At 34.1% G+C, this 15,284-nt stretch overlaps 1 protein-coding gene across 2 annotated transcripts; it reads left to right on the forward strand.

Moving 5' to 3' along the window:
- The first annotated feature begins 9,066 nt into the window (after positions 1–9,066).
- LOC148629148 (thioredoxin-like) lies at positions 9,067–13,719 on the forward strand. 2 transcript variants are annotated; one of them, XM_088544968.1, is made up of 5 exons: positions 9,067–9,224; positions 10,422–10,526; positions 10,812–10,871; positions 11,387–11,452; positions 13,547–13,719. In XM_088544968.1, exons 1-5 carry the CDS (start codon positions 9,198–9,200, stop codon positions 13,607–13,609), a joined length of 321 nt encoding a protein of 106 aa, XP_088401094.1. In that variant the 5' UTR covers positions 9,067–9,197; the 3' UTR covers positions 13,610–13,719. The 2 variants fall into 2 exon arrangements, with proteins under 2 accessions (XP_088401094.1, XP_088401102.1); XM_088544976.1 differs by lacking the exon at positions 10,812–10,871.
- Positions 13,720–15,284: the final 1,565 nt, after the last annotated feature.

Genomic DNA, 15,284 nt, shown 5'->3' on the forward strand with positions numbered 1-15,284 from the left:
AATTACAAACAGTACATGTACGTGTTAACGAAAAAAAAGGCGTAGCACCCGAATCCCGATTCGTATAAACTTTGTTTTTTTATAAGTTGACCTGACTTTTATGTATGGCATGCAACACCAACAAAAATATTACCTGCCGTACCTGCTACGCCCCGGACTTTAAATAATTTGGACTGAATTTTATCAAATTAGATCGAAGATCAGAATTGATATAGCAGTCACCAGAGTCTTTTAATTTGTAAAACCTGATAGCATCTGCAATTATCTTACACTACCGCAGGAAAATAGTCCCATTGGCATTCCCTATTAAGGTTCAAATGCAAATAGTTAGATCTACTTCGTAGGTATTTCTAATATATCAAATTTAATTCTATGCTATATACGCTAATAAATTAATTTGAGATAAATACTGTAATCTGATTGGTTAAAATAATTTTGTTTTATCACAATGGATAAAAAATATTGACACACCCCTATTCAGTTAAATTCAGAGCTACATTTCTCATGTTTAAAGATAAACATATGTTTTAAAATTAATTAATAAGAATTGGCTATGATGAAAATTTTGTCTTGAAAAATAATATAAATTTTCCATGTGCATATTTTGTTTATTGCACTTCGCGCAATATGCATATGGAAAATTTGTTATTTTTCAATAGACAAAATTTTTATCATAGCCAATTCTTAAATAAAAAAAAACGAATGAACAACTTTTACTGCGAACTAAATGTGCTGATTATATTGAACGATCCAATTAAAAATAGTTTACCTCAAACCTCTTATCAGTACTGTACCTGCTTTCTTCTATGCATTTACCCGATTAAGTCAGTCATTCAGTGTCGATATATTCAAGTTGCCTATCTATGGTTAGACGGATGATAAACCATTTGATGTTTAGCTGGAAATAAGAACCCTGTGAGATTATAAATAGTCATAAATCATAGAAATGAAATATAAATAGGAAAGCTGAGTGCCGATTGGAAGGGCTGTCTTCAAATATTCCATGCAGGCCCTGACGGATAAAAGGGACAGTGGTTCCGATCAAGAAACTTGTATGAAGTAAGGGGTTTCAGGCTTATGATTGCCCTCATCGTCTGTCCATTTTTTACAAAGGGTAGCATAACCCCCGAAATCATTCTGACGTATCACCCACGGTATCGTGTAGTTTTATTACGGTTACCGCCTCGTGATATCTGAAGCCCGCAGGTGACAAATAAAATGTAATTTTGCATAGACAATGGCATAGGAATTTTGGTAATGCATTTCTCTGGAATTGTGTCATTTTTGGGGTCATGCTTTTTGCAATAATCAATCCGCTATTTGGCTATTAAAATAGAGATGTAGATGGTCCAGGACTTAAAAGTGCAAGGCTAATGTTTCCTGCAACAGACACGATTGGTGAAACTATATCATAAGATATTATCGTTTATCTTAATGTACGTGTCAGTGGAACTATGTGCCCAGAAAATAAGCGCTTTTACATGACACATAAATGTATATGAAATACCTTGAGCACTTGAGGCATGAAGCATATCAACTGGGAAATGTAGCTAGTTGAGACGAATATCTAAGGATATGATGGTTGATGATATATGATTTCAATGGTTCTGGATTAAGTTTGAATGATTTGAAAAAAAATAATTTCAGGCCTATGAGCATATTGCTAGTCATATCACAATTCTTTAAAAGAGCCATTAATAACCAACTCATGGTACATTTTAATTAACATTTCTGCATTTTGACAAGGATGTGGATGTAAAACAACATTTTTAAAAGCAATCGCCAGATGAAAACAAATACATCGCAACTATTTTAATGAATTTAAGTAAAGCTTTTGGTTGTTTACCGCATAAACCTTTACTTCAGAAATTAAAAGCCTATGGATTGTCTGAAAATGCACTCAAACTCATAAAAACTACCTATCTGACAGACAGCAATCAGTAGAACTTGGCACAGCACTGAATAAACGGCAAAACATTTACAAACGAGTTCCACAGGGTTCAATTCTCGGCCCTGTACTTTTAAACATCTTCATCAATGGCATCTTCCACTTCACGAAAAATAGCATTCTATACAATTATGCAGACGACAACACCCTATCCTATGCACAGTACAACATAGATATGATTATACAAAATGTAGAATCTGACAGTTAAGCTCTTATAGACTGGTTTTGGAGCATTGAAAATCAAATCCAGAAAAGTTTCAGGTTGGCTGTGGGGAGAAAGGATAAAAAATATAATCTGTAATCTTGCTGGAAATACCTTAACAGATTGGGCAAACTTATCATATACCATTCCTATACATTATCAAACTTAAACTTTTGTCCGCTCAGTTGGCACTTCTGTAGTAAAAGCAATACAAACAAAATCCAAAAAATCCAAAAACGGGCACTCAGATTTATCTATGAAGACTATCAAAGTAACTATGAACAATTACAAGAAACATCTAAAATGTCAACATTAGAAATTAGAAGGATAAGATCTATGGCAATTTAAGTTTTTAACATCATGCACAAATGAAGCCCATCACGCTTACATGACTTAATAAATATCAAAAACATCAATTATTCTTTTAGGTACCAAAAGTTGGCTGCGGTTCCACCAGTAAGAACAACTACGTATGGCATAAAATCATTCAGGTACACTGCAGCCAAACTATGGAACGAGCTGCCAAACTATTTTAGATCCTAGACTTCTTTCAATAAATTAAAAAGTCTCATTAATGCATGGAATGGCAGCTCGTGCAGGTGCACTGCATGCATATAACCTCATGCTTTTGTTAAAGTGGTGTTTTTTATGTTTTTATTAATCTATAATTTATATTTGCTTGCTTATAGTGCTATCTGATCTGCTATCATCAGGAATAATTTTGGTTATGCTTATTGCTAGCTGTATTATTTTTAGCCTTAATTTATTTATAGTCAATCTTACAGTTTGCATGTATGTAATTTAAGGGCACAACACACATGACATTCCCACATGTAATTTGTCTTTGAAATATTGCCATTTTTATTTGCCTGCTTTACTACTTTGTATGTATTTTAATGCTGTATGTCTTGTGTGTCTTATGTATATTATTGTTATTGTTATATATGTCGGTTTTAAAAGCTCAGTAGAGCTTGTGTTGTAATGTTTTACATGTACCGACTTAAAATAAGGCTTTTTGGTTGAATGGCCTGTAATGATCGCAATCTCTAAGCGTCTGAGTTGAGAGACAAAAACTAATTCAGAATCCATAAGAAAAGAGTTTTTTCTTGGTGTAGATTTTACGCTAGAAAATGACAGCAATCCTACTAAAGTTCATCACAGAAGAAATTATTTTGATTTTGTTGTTGTTTGTTTTTCGTTCCTGAATGGTGATATCCCTAAAGTATTTGAATTTCACAACTGACCCGTTTTGCTCGTATTTGTAACAAAGTGTCCGATTTTGATTTTCACCGCTACGAAACCTTGAAACAAAATACAAAAATATAACATATACAGGTTCTTTGACAAAAAATAGTATTGCACGTCTATGAAGTACGGACACATTCTTTCAAACAAATCCGATGGATTTATCAACTGCCCAGGATTTTGTTCACAGTGAATAAAGGACTATAAAAATACCGTTAAACTTAAGTGGTATTGATCTCTGAGGAAAACTGTTCTAATCTTCTAGATAATCATTAATCTCGCTCCTTCACTGTAACTTGATTAAAACTGTTGAATTTTCAACATTATACACATGCAACCTTGCCCCATGATAATTAAAATCCCGTCTAAAAGAAATCATCCACGAAGTACTTAGCTGCAAGAATGGTAATTATTACAAAGTTGTTGTTTTAGGGTGTGATTCTACATATTTTACCACAACAAAAAAACCAAAACAACAACAAAAATCCAAAACAACAAAACAACACAAAAAACAAAAGTTGCTACACCGAGCAACATGTGATCAGAGTTTCTCCTGTACAGCATATTTGTCACTTTTGGGGGGACAGTTTTGCAACAAAGTATCGGCATTCAAATGGTCACTGATTGCACCCCTCTCCTAGTCGATCGGTTTCTTTATTCTTACGAGTCGAAGATTTCCTTCAAAATTTCGTGAAAGACAAAAAAGCTAAAGCGGATAGATTTTTTTAATTTCACATATCGATATATTGACGATGTTATCTCCATTAATAATTCTAAATTTGGAGAATTCTTTCCGTTTATTTATCCACCAGAATTAGAAATTTAAGAGACTACCGACACAGGTTCTTCCGCACCATTTTTAGATCACACCTTTTCGACGACAGTAGTCATCTCAGTGTAACATATACGACAAACGAGATTTTGATTTTAAAGTTATAAATTTCCCTTTGTGTTCAGTAATATACCAAAATCAAGGAATTGGGCATTGATAATAACACCCCAGGTAATGCCACATACAAACATACTACCTTTGACAAAGATCAAATCTTAAATAATCCCAAGTCCTTCATGTCTTCTCTCAAAATCGAAACAAAAAGAGAGGGTTTGCCTTTATTGTATTGGATTCCCAAACTTTATAAGAATCCATATAAAGAAAGGTATTTAGTTGGATCTCCATCTTGCTCCACGAAAGAGATGTCGATTCCCCGGCCTCACAAAGAATATGTCCGCAGTGAAAATATACATTGCTGACAAGGATTCTTTGTATTTCTTAGTTACGTTTTTCTCCAAAATAAGAAAAATACTTGTTTGACTTATTTTGGTCCATAATTCCAAAATGGCTAAGCGGCCGAGTGCCCTTTCGACACGGAACCCAATTCTAGTTGGGCCATGTGTATGAATCAGAAAAAAAGTCCCAACGAAGTGGTATTACATCTTCATTTTCTTTGATTTTTTTTTCACTGAGGCCACTTTTTTACATGACATGAAAAACTTAAGGAAATGTGGATGGACATTGCAGTAACTGCATTGTCGTCTGTAGTGGATTCTTCATCAGTACTGACACAGATGATAGCGCTTGTCTTTTTCTGTACTGGTACTCAGTCTCTGACGATTTTCTTTTTCTCTTTACAGCATATGACCTGGTTCTGTAGATGATATTTGCACGACTCTCCTGTTTTCGTAACTCGTTGAGTTTTCTCGCCATAGTGTTGTTGAGGCACCTTTCATCCTTACAGAGCTCTTAAGTTGGCCAGTTATTATCTTCTTGTGGAACTCTGAAGCCAAAGCTGGTGCATTCTGCGACTCTGCAGCCTCTATACTGAACTTGAGCTTTCTGTTTCTGGTCATTTCATTCTTTTTAATGTTCTCTGCTTATATGGTTGTCTCTTTAACGGGTCTGGTGACAAGGAACACATCAGCATTATCTAGATCACTCGTAAAGGGCATACAGAGATCAACAGCCGTATCAAGTTCAAAACATTGGCTTTTATGGTCTAAGCGATGATTATATTTCAAAATTGGCCAATCGGAAGCAAAGATAACTTCAGTGAGCCATCTTCATTAATTCAGTAAAACAAAATGTAAATCAAATCTACTTGCCTTTTTTCCAATATCGGTTATCATTTTCTCAGTATTAACTTAGACATAGACCAAAATGTGTTTTCTGTTGGGTTTCAATTATAACTTCGAGGTTGCTGGAAACACCCACTAAGTTACCAAGACCAGTTGAGAACTTCATCTTTCAAATTCGGCTACATGTAATAAGAAGCATAGACATTCCTAGAGGCCATCTTATTTGATCAAATGGAACCAAAAGGGGGTCATTTGCATACATCCTTCCTGGAAATTTCAGTCAAATTTTATCAAGGGGTTTCTTACATACTGTTGAAACCCATGACAGACGACAGAAGATGAACACAAACTGATGGCATAAGTGGTCCTTATCTAACAATAAACTTCTGGGGTTGTGAAAGTTCAAGTTAAACAAAGGTATACATATTCGATAAATAATGAAGAGAGTGATGACATTTGTGCAAGCAGCAAAAACAACCAATTTTTAGAGAATATGTCTGGTAAGATGTAGGCAACCTCAAGGTAAAACTGCAATTAAAGAAATTTGGTTGCAAGCAGTCTAACATAATGCTGAAAATCATCAGACAAGTAGATGTAACAATCAGACAATGATTGTGGCAGTTAGAACAAATTTTATGGAAAGAAATCTGAAGACATTTGGGCAAGTTGCAATAAACATATGAACACATTTGATGGTATTTCAGCAAGCGGAGATTAAAACAGACTTCATTTGACTTAACTAATCTGACAATTAAAGATCTATAACAACAAGCTTGAAATGAATAAATCTTATTTTATTGTGAGTGTACATGATCCACGTTCCCAGTTTTAGTGGAGTCCGAGTTGCTCATTAATTTTGTTACTTTGTATGTATTATTTTGGTTATTTTATTTCTTTGTTGTGTTTGTCTGTTTTCCATGTCTGGTCTTTGTCCCTGGATTACATTCTTTTGATTTCCGCTGTAATCTTGGTTTCCTTGATTACTTTTATAAAATATTTTATATCTGAAATTCAACAACAAATTTATCATTTAACAAAAACCATCCTTTAATAAGAAAAATTTGTTATGGATTTGGCTTTCTTTTTCGACAGTTTTGGTTTTGAGTATTTTATCCCCTTTTCCTTGCTTTTTATTTAGATCTTCCTGTATATTTGATTCTAATGCTGCTGATGAGAGGCTTCTCATTGAAACACGTCTACAGCATATCGAAATTTGTAATTTGTGATTGTTACTTTTGTATTTTAAGGTACCTCCCTCAATGACCATAGATTAAAACAATACACTTTTCCGTGATACAAAATGGCGGAAAAGGGTTTTTCGCACTGGTACGTGATTTTACTACACTAAATTAATGAAGTTACAACGCAATACGTTAAATAAGCAAGCAGCTCAGAGATTACTAGTAATTAAGGGTATGAAATTACATAACTTATGTTTCTGGTTTCAATTGTCTTATTTTAAAAGTCATCGTGACAAGGCTTAAGTCGAGAGGCTTTCAATGTAAGGATCAAAATCATGTGGAAACATACATCGAACTTTCAAATTCCTTCTTTTAGTATGTATACTAATATTCTAGTTTCTCAAATCTGCATCAAACAGTTAATATTTTTACCATAACTTCAGAAAGGTAAATTTTGATGTTTGCAATTAACTCGTTACTATGAAACCATTAATGCAGACATCATGAATGCATGCTTTGGTTGAATTTTGATTGTTTTGTTTGTTTGTTTATTGGGGTTAAACGTCCGAGCAGCAATATTTCAGCTATATTCAGACAATGAACATGAAATAGATGACAAAATGAACATGAAACGAAAAAAAAAAGAAAAAAAGATGGGTCACAAGGATAATAGGGACGACAAATTTTGATTGCCACTGGAAAAAGGGGGGATGGGTAAGGTAGGGCAATTTAGCCTCCTGTGGCGGAGCGCAAAGGTTCCTACTCCTATCGAATACCACAGCAGGGTTCTTTAACGTGCAAGGAACGTGGCATTTTTCCCAACACGGTGCACCACTATGGTTTGCGGTCAGGTTTTCCGTATTATAGCCTGACAACCCCAGCATGTAATACGCTAGGGGTACCCCATTCCACCACCTGGGGCACACATCCCAGTTGCTCTGTGGGCAGAGCGCCTAGCCCCCGGCTAGGTTTTCTGAGCACTATTTAGTCGTCTTATACGACAAGCTTAGCGCTGCTGCAGGCCTATTTTTTTAACACCCGGACCTGCACGGGGCGGTTGAATTTTGACAAAATCATAATAATAATACAGTCATGCAGTATCTATGTTCCCACGTCCGTATTTTCACATGCTGTAGTGTATTAAAAGCGTCTTAAATGGTTTTCAAAAATGGTCACGTTTTTCATTTTCGAAATCCTATGCTATGCAAAAAAATATCAATAGAGTTGATTTGTCCTTGCACAAGAAAACTGAAAAAAAAATCAGAATATGAAAAATGATAGAAATGGATTACTCTAAGTGGAGGATTTCATACTCAAAGACATTCTTATTCGATCATGTAATGTTCTATATAAAAATACCAGAGATATGACATAATGTACATATGGACTATTAGGCCCAGCTGGCAGGATACTTTTTCTGTTATATTAACCGCCTCGCTGGTCTTAGGTTAGCGTGCTGGCCTATAGTGCGGAAAGTCGATGGTTCGATCTCCGATTGAGTCAACCAAAGACTACAATTGTAGTCACTGCTTCTCTGTCAAGCACGAGGTATATATGGGAATACTTGGAGTCTGATTGCAGTGTCCGATCACCAGTCTGAGCTAGCAAAATGATGATCCACCTTTGAATGTCGGGCTTGTACTTCAAAACAGGGTCTATTCGATTGCTTAATCGTTTTGTCCAGGAAGTATGGATTGTTTTTGAAAAAAAAAATTAAATTACAAACAAACAAAACAAACAAACAAACAAAAACATTTTTTTAATCAGCCATGGCATGGACAGATAATGGATTATGATTTCATATTTCCCCCATTTCAGTACTGAACAATTTGGATTTTCAAAGTTTCAAATGAAAATTATAACTTCTTCTGCAGCTGAAAAAAAATAGAATTATTTAAAATAACGTTAACGTTTTAGGAACAAATTAGTCAACACAACTGATAACATAAACGATTGTCGTTCGTGTGCTATGCTGAGAATTGACAAAGGCCATAAAATATTTACTATTAAGGAGGTAGACCTATGGTAAGGGATATAACTCTTGAAATCAGTGATATGTTTGTACCATATCCAATTTCGCCAAGCCTCTCACGCTTTCTTTGGAAGCAGAATAAAATCAATCCAAGTTAAATAGATGCTTACATAATATTGATGTAAAATTCTGAATACAAACGTTCCATTGATTTTTACGAGTTGTGTCCCTTACCCTAGGTCTACCTCCTTGAGGCACACGAAATAGGGAAAGTAAGGTAGGAGGAAATAAACAGCCTAATCTTATCCCGACCTTTTTTTTAGAAAAAAAATAATAAGGTCAAAACTGAAAGTGACTACACTATATTTTCGTTTGGTCAAATAATTTGTTTAATTTCTTCCGTAATCACATCCATCACATTAACAAGTAAGTAAAATCCGGTAAGCTTTGAAAAAAACACAGCCGGGCACTAGTATGATACCATAGCTATTTATAGATCGATACTATACTGTGTATATTTCTCATTATCTTGTAACCAACCTGTTGTTAGTTAGTTTAAAACGAACGGATAACAAAATGCCGGTACAAGAAATTGCCACCAAGGTAAGAGAATAAAGATATCACAAATATCTTTATTTCTTCACGTTACCTTTTACAGTTAAATATTTTTGACCTTTTCTGGCATTTTTATGCATACAATGTACATGTTTTAATTCTAGCTTGATGTATAATATTTGTCGGTAATTTTTCAGTATTTTTTTTCTTTGCCAGCATGAAATATTTGTGTGTAAAAGTCCGTTTCAGTTCAATCATTTGATTTTATTGCTTTTTGAGTTCTTTTTCTGTTGTATTCTTATTCATATGTGAAAACGAAAAACATGTGTTCCTTCAAAAGCACGCGGCGGCATTATGTACTATACAGGTAGACTCTATCAGTGTATTAAAATTTGACCACAAACACAATATACACTGCGACATTGCTTTCATTTGAAAACTTAAACCGGCTAAATGATTCAGTATGACACGTTAACATCAGTGCATGTATAAATGTACTGATGTTAACGTGTAACATGTTATGCATAATTTATATGTTACCAGATATGTGTTTAAACTGGCCATGAAAATCAAACAGTCCGAGTAATCCGATTAGATTTATTTTTTTTTTCAAATACTGAACGTCACAATTTATTTGGAACGACTGACTTTTCATAGTAACACGATTGAGTTCCTTTTAAACGTTTTTCCTGCATAGAATAAAATATATTTTTCATAGTAAAGGGACCAATGAAAAGCGTGTCGTTATAAGACAAGAAAAAAAATTGATACCATGATAACAATGATTTTAGAAAAATATGCAAATATACAATATGTTCATGAATAATCCTCAAAGCACCCAAGACTTGTTCTCTTTTGTATATACCGTATGATAGGGGTATATACATATATAACATAACATGGTTACATGTAATCTTCAGTCAGCCAAATAGGCTTATGATACATTGTTTGAACAAAGATACTTAATTTTTAAACTGTCATAAAGTGTCACGTGTCAGTATCGAACAAGAAGGAGAAATTATTTCACTAAAATATTTCCATCAAAATATGTAGCTATATAAATATATATAGGTATATATTTTAAAAATTTTAAATATATATGTTGAAAAGCAGAAGTTCACAAAAATTTTGCATTAAAGTAATACAATTTTCCAATTAAAAGGGGGTCTGAACCCCAGAAGCCTCCAACTAAATCCGCCACTACCCTAACTGGTTTGAAAATGGAATGTTCATTTTTTTTTGTAGAAAGAGTTCGATGATGTCTTAGCAGGAGCTGGAGACAAGCTTGTCGTGGTAGATTTCTTTGCTGACTGGTGTGGTCCATGTAAAATGATCTCCCCTAAATTCACGGTAAGTTTTTTTGTTCATCAGGCCTTGTAAGATTAATAGAGATTATTATAAGTTCATTCAATCGATTTTTTAAACTTGACTTGTGCAAAGCAATGCCTACATCATAAGCTTGAAAAATTACATCATTTACTTAAAATCAATAATTATTATGTCAGTAGGTTGGTGGTCTAAAGACAATGAGAAAGTTTAAATTTGAATTACCTATTTTGTAGGGTCGACTGTATGTTATTCAGAAATGGTGATGTATTTTCAAATATTTAAAATTCATTACTTCGTATATTTCAGGCATTTTCAGATGAATTTAATGATGTCATTTTCATAAAAATTAATGTAGATGAAAACACGGTAAGAATGTGTGCATTATCATTATCATAAGTCGCATTTCTAGATTGAATTTAGATTTTGTTTCGTGGACCGTCTATTAGAGGAATACAAAATTGCATCGGGTGCCAAGAATTTCAACGTAATGTCAGATTAGAACAACTAGCAGAAATCTTATAAACTGAATCCATGTTTTAATATAAGGGTGTATCATTTCGTTTCGTAGAAACTTGGAGAACGGTCACTTATCCACTATACAGTGGTCTGATCCGACATAGTTTACTTGAAATTATCCCTGTTTCTTCGTTCTTTACTTTTTTCGTTGTTGATAGAACTAAATCTTATTCAATTGTATGATACTGGTGTCCGATCCTTTTGCGTCATGAATAAGAGTTTAACTTTATTTTGATATACATATATATATATATTATTTAACCTGATTTGTGGATCTGCAACATTTAGATGCTTTTCTTGTTTCACCATATATTTTAAGCAAACTAAAAATCCTAGATAATAATAAATGCAGGTATTGATTTCAGGAGGTAGCTGAAGGGAGCGGTATCTCTGCTATGCCAACTTTCCAAGCGTACAGAGGTGGTAAGAAGGTATGTATCATGTCTAATTGTCAGTATATTATATTTTTTGATTGAGTTGAGGAATATCTGTATCCAGTGTCAAATTTGGTATCGCATTAGTAACAAAGGTAGTAACAAAATTATGGAACTCATATTTGAATTGGAGGACAAATTAAATATTACATGAAGTTGAGAATAATTTGACCGGAAGATGTAATTAACCATTATGTTACTGTCTCCACTTTGTTCCTTGGTGCATGCATTTAAAAGTGACGTAGTACGAGGGTGAACCCATGTGTTATGACGAACCAAAGTGCCTGTTACCATTGTGAACCTAAAAGTTCTGGTGTTAGTTTGTTTTGTGCTCACAAAAGTCAAGGAAAATCTACATATAAGTGCAGGGTCTATCATATCTTATCAACTGCGAGATGTAAGCCCGGTATGCAGGTGAAATTGGTTGATTACTGCACATATGAGGAAAGTTAATAATGGAAATCAAAATTGTCTGGTTTGTCGTAAAGTATTGTATTGAGGTGACCATTGGTGTAAATTTCGATAAGTTCGTCAGAAAATGAGGCGAATGTCTATTGTCTCTTGAATTCCAGCTCTGGGGGATATATTAATGAAATTAGGATTATACTGATGGATACAAAATCGACAATTTATCTGTAAATGAAATAAAAAACCTAGTTTCACGCTTATTTGTCTTTTGAAAGATTCTGAAGGAACTCCGAATATCGACAAGGAGAGCAGGGCGCAATTAGTGTCCATTGGAATGCCAATAATTTAAAAAAAAAAGTTTACCTCCAAATGAGACAAAATATAACAAGGAACTCCATTAAACTGATTAACCTTTTCCCCCAATATAGCATGTTTTATCTTTGCGACCGTTGGATGTATGTATGATTGCACCCAAGTACAACGAAACAGTTAGAGTTGCTTTGGTTGTTATTAAAGGCTGTATTTGCCATATGGCCAGGTAGTGTAAAGAGTAGAAAATTCAGTTTATGAATAGTCTAACCTCAGTGAATGGCTGAGAATGATTGTAAAAGATCTTTGGATTCTTTTGGAATCCACATATGATTAATAACGCTGTGTGAGTTTACAGTTTCACAGTATGTGTTTTGTCCCTCGTTCACTGCTGAAAGAGTAATCAAGGGAACCAAGGTTATAGCAGCAATCAAAAGAATGTAATCCAGGGACAAAGACCAGACATGGAAAACAGACACACACAACAAAGAACATAAAGTAACTAAAATCATACATACAAAGTAACAAAAGTAAATGAGCAACTCGGACTCCACTAAAAACTGGGAGCATGGACCAGATGCACCGGTAGGGTAAGCGTCCTCTGTTTTTCTAGAAACACCCGCCGAGTTGCTCATAAAAAGTCAAGTCCGGGGTAGACAAACGAGGAAAGGCAAACTATGACCCGTTGAATAAATCAGTTTTCATGGTGCTGATGGATACATCATAACGATCCACGAGTTCATGATGACGACCATAAAACTTCTGTAGTGATGATTTCAATCTTCTAGAAACATAACCCTGTTCCAGAAGGCTATTTGTTAGACTTCTAGCGCGATACAAAAAGTCTGCGTAGTTTCGGCAAGCTCTGGTATAGCGTATGAGTTGTGATATGAACACTCCATACGCAGGAGCCGAAGGGATGTTGCCACATATGAAAGGAAAGTTGACAATTCTGAATGAAAAGTCATCACGTTTGTCGTAAAGTTTGGTCAATAGTTTTCCTTTACCATGAAAGAATATTTTTTTTCAAATGAAGTGGCAATTCTTTTGCCAATCATATTGATGATGCGGCAAGATACCTCTGTTTTATGGAGAGGTATCCAGTCTTCCGACTTAGCGTCTTTTGGTCTGTTTAAGGGATTCATGATTCCTCAATGTTTATATTGCGTTCGTATGAAGGATTACCAAACTTTTTATTAATGCCTTGTTCTCCAAGAAGACACTCATAGTAATACGATACTAACAACACAATATTGTTGGAAGCTTTGTCTACAGGAACGGCTACATACTTGTCATGGAGTAAGTCATTACGTCATATGTAGAAATAGACGAAGTTCTTTAATTTGTCATAATTTTATTTTCTTAACTTTTCAGGTGGCAGAAGTTGTTGGTGCAAGTGAGGAGAAACTCAAATCTATGATCACGAACAACAAATAAAGAGAAAAGAACAATTTTATACATTTTGACTTTTTTTTTTTATTCAATCAGGTTTACTTCTGTTGCACATATAATTTCTTACCTTTTTGTAGAATAAATGTGGTTCGTTATGTTTTACTTTGTTTATTGGTGTTAGCTACAGCAATACCACTTACTCTACACATGTTAGATTTTAAAGGGATAGTTATACATACATAATACTGAATTTTGATGAAAGAATATATGCTTTACTTGCTTTACAAACTTTATGAGTGATATGAATATATGTAGATGTATGTAAATAAAGAGTGACATAAACATATGTGATTAAATATATTGTTGGAACCTGTATTTCGCGGTTTGCTGATCAATATAGAACATGTACTGTTAAATGTGAACATACTTTTAGTTGACTTGTTTCGAAAGTTCTAGATTTAAATTCCCGAATCATATCATATGATCAGGTTCAATAATTAGCTGAGTATTATTGTCCCAAACCAATTTGCCCATGAATTTCGATTATTGATATTATGTAGGTTTTAAACCATGAACAGTTTGCTTTGTTCTGAAGTAGCTATTTGTGAACGGGTACACTATTATATTGTATCAAATTTTATTTATCACATTTGTCAAAATCTCCAGTATTACAAATTTTAAAATACCTGATACACTGAGGCCTCATTCCTGGCATTGTACATGGCAGCACCTTTCGTTATTGGATTTTTTTCCTATTTCGATAGTTTTGGTTTTGAGTACTTCTTGTATACACATAATTTTTGGATGGATTTAGATCTTCCTATATGTTTGATTCTAATGCTGCTGATGAGAGGTTACTCCTTGAAACACGTGTACAGCATATCGACATTGACAATATATATAATATATGATAGGTATTTTTGTATTCAGTACCAAGTGTAAGTTATTGAAAATAAGATTGATATTTGACGGAACTAACTGTCACAAGTCACTTATCCCGAAAATAAACATTCCAATGCAAAAAAGAGATAGTTTGCAAAAGTAACGATGTGTAGAAAGATAGTTATAATTCATAGATTCACAGATTTTTAATTTCGAGTTTCCAGTTCCGGCTTAATTCCATTCCAAAAATGAAGTATACATGTACATAATTTCCGCAGCTGTTATAAATTGGTTCTTGCCATTCAACATGTTATCTTTGTACTATGAACCTGGGTTATGAGGAATGTGTATAGTAATATCGCCGGTCGCTCGCCCTGTTCCGTCCTGCACCCACTATCTCAACGAAGCCAACCAAAATTACAGCGGGTATTATAACCGGATCTGCTTTCAATTAAAGTGAGTATAAGAACAGTACGGCAACAACTAATAATATCAAAAACAACAGCAACAACCAATAACGCCAAAAACTAACAATAAATACAACCAATGACAACAAAAAACTAACAACATCAATAATCAATGACAACAAAAAACTAACAGCAACAACCAATAACAAAACAAAAACTAACAAAAGCAATAACCAATGGAGACAAAAACATACAACAGCAACAACCAATAACAACAAAAAACTAACAGCAGTAACAACCAATAACAACAAAAAAACTAACAGCAGTAACAACCAATAACAACAAAAACTAACAATAGCAACACAAACTAACAGTAACAACCAATAACAAAAAAAAACTAACTGCAGTAACAACCAATTACAACAACAACT

This window comes from Perna viridis, chromosome 1, assembly GCF_037379345.1.
Source record: "Perna viridis isolate PV_CMFRI_1.1 ecotype Kerala chromosome 1, ASM3737934v1, whole genome shotgun sequence".
Lineage (NCBI taxonomy): Eukaryota > Metazoa > Mollusca > Bivalvia > Mytilida > Mytilidae > Perna > Perna viridis.

Bases quoted from the DNA above. Each gene is read 5' to 3' on its own strand.
- LOC148629148 (XM_088544968.1), top strand. From the start codon at position 9,198: ATGCCGGTACAAGAAATTGCCACCAAG. The intron at 10,527-10,811 runs GTAAGTTTTTTT...CGTATATTTCAG, and splicing joins TGATCTCCCCTAAATTCACG to GCATTTTCAGATGAATTTAA. The intron at 10,872-11,386 runs GTAAGAATGTGT...TATTGATTTCAG, and splicing joins TTAATGTAGATGAAAACACG to GAGGTAGCTGAAGGGAGCGG.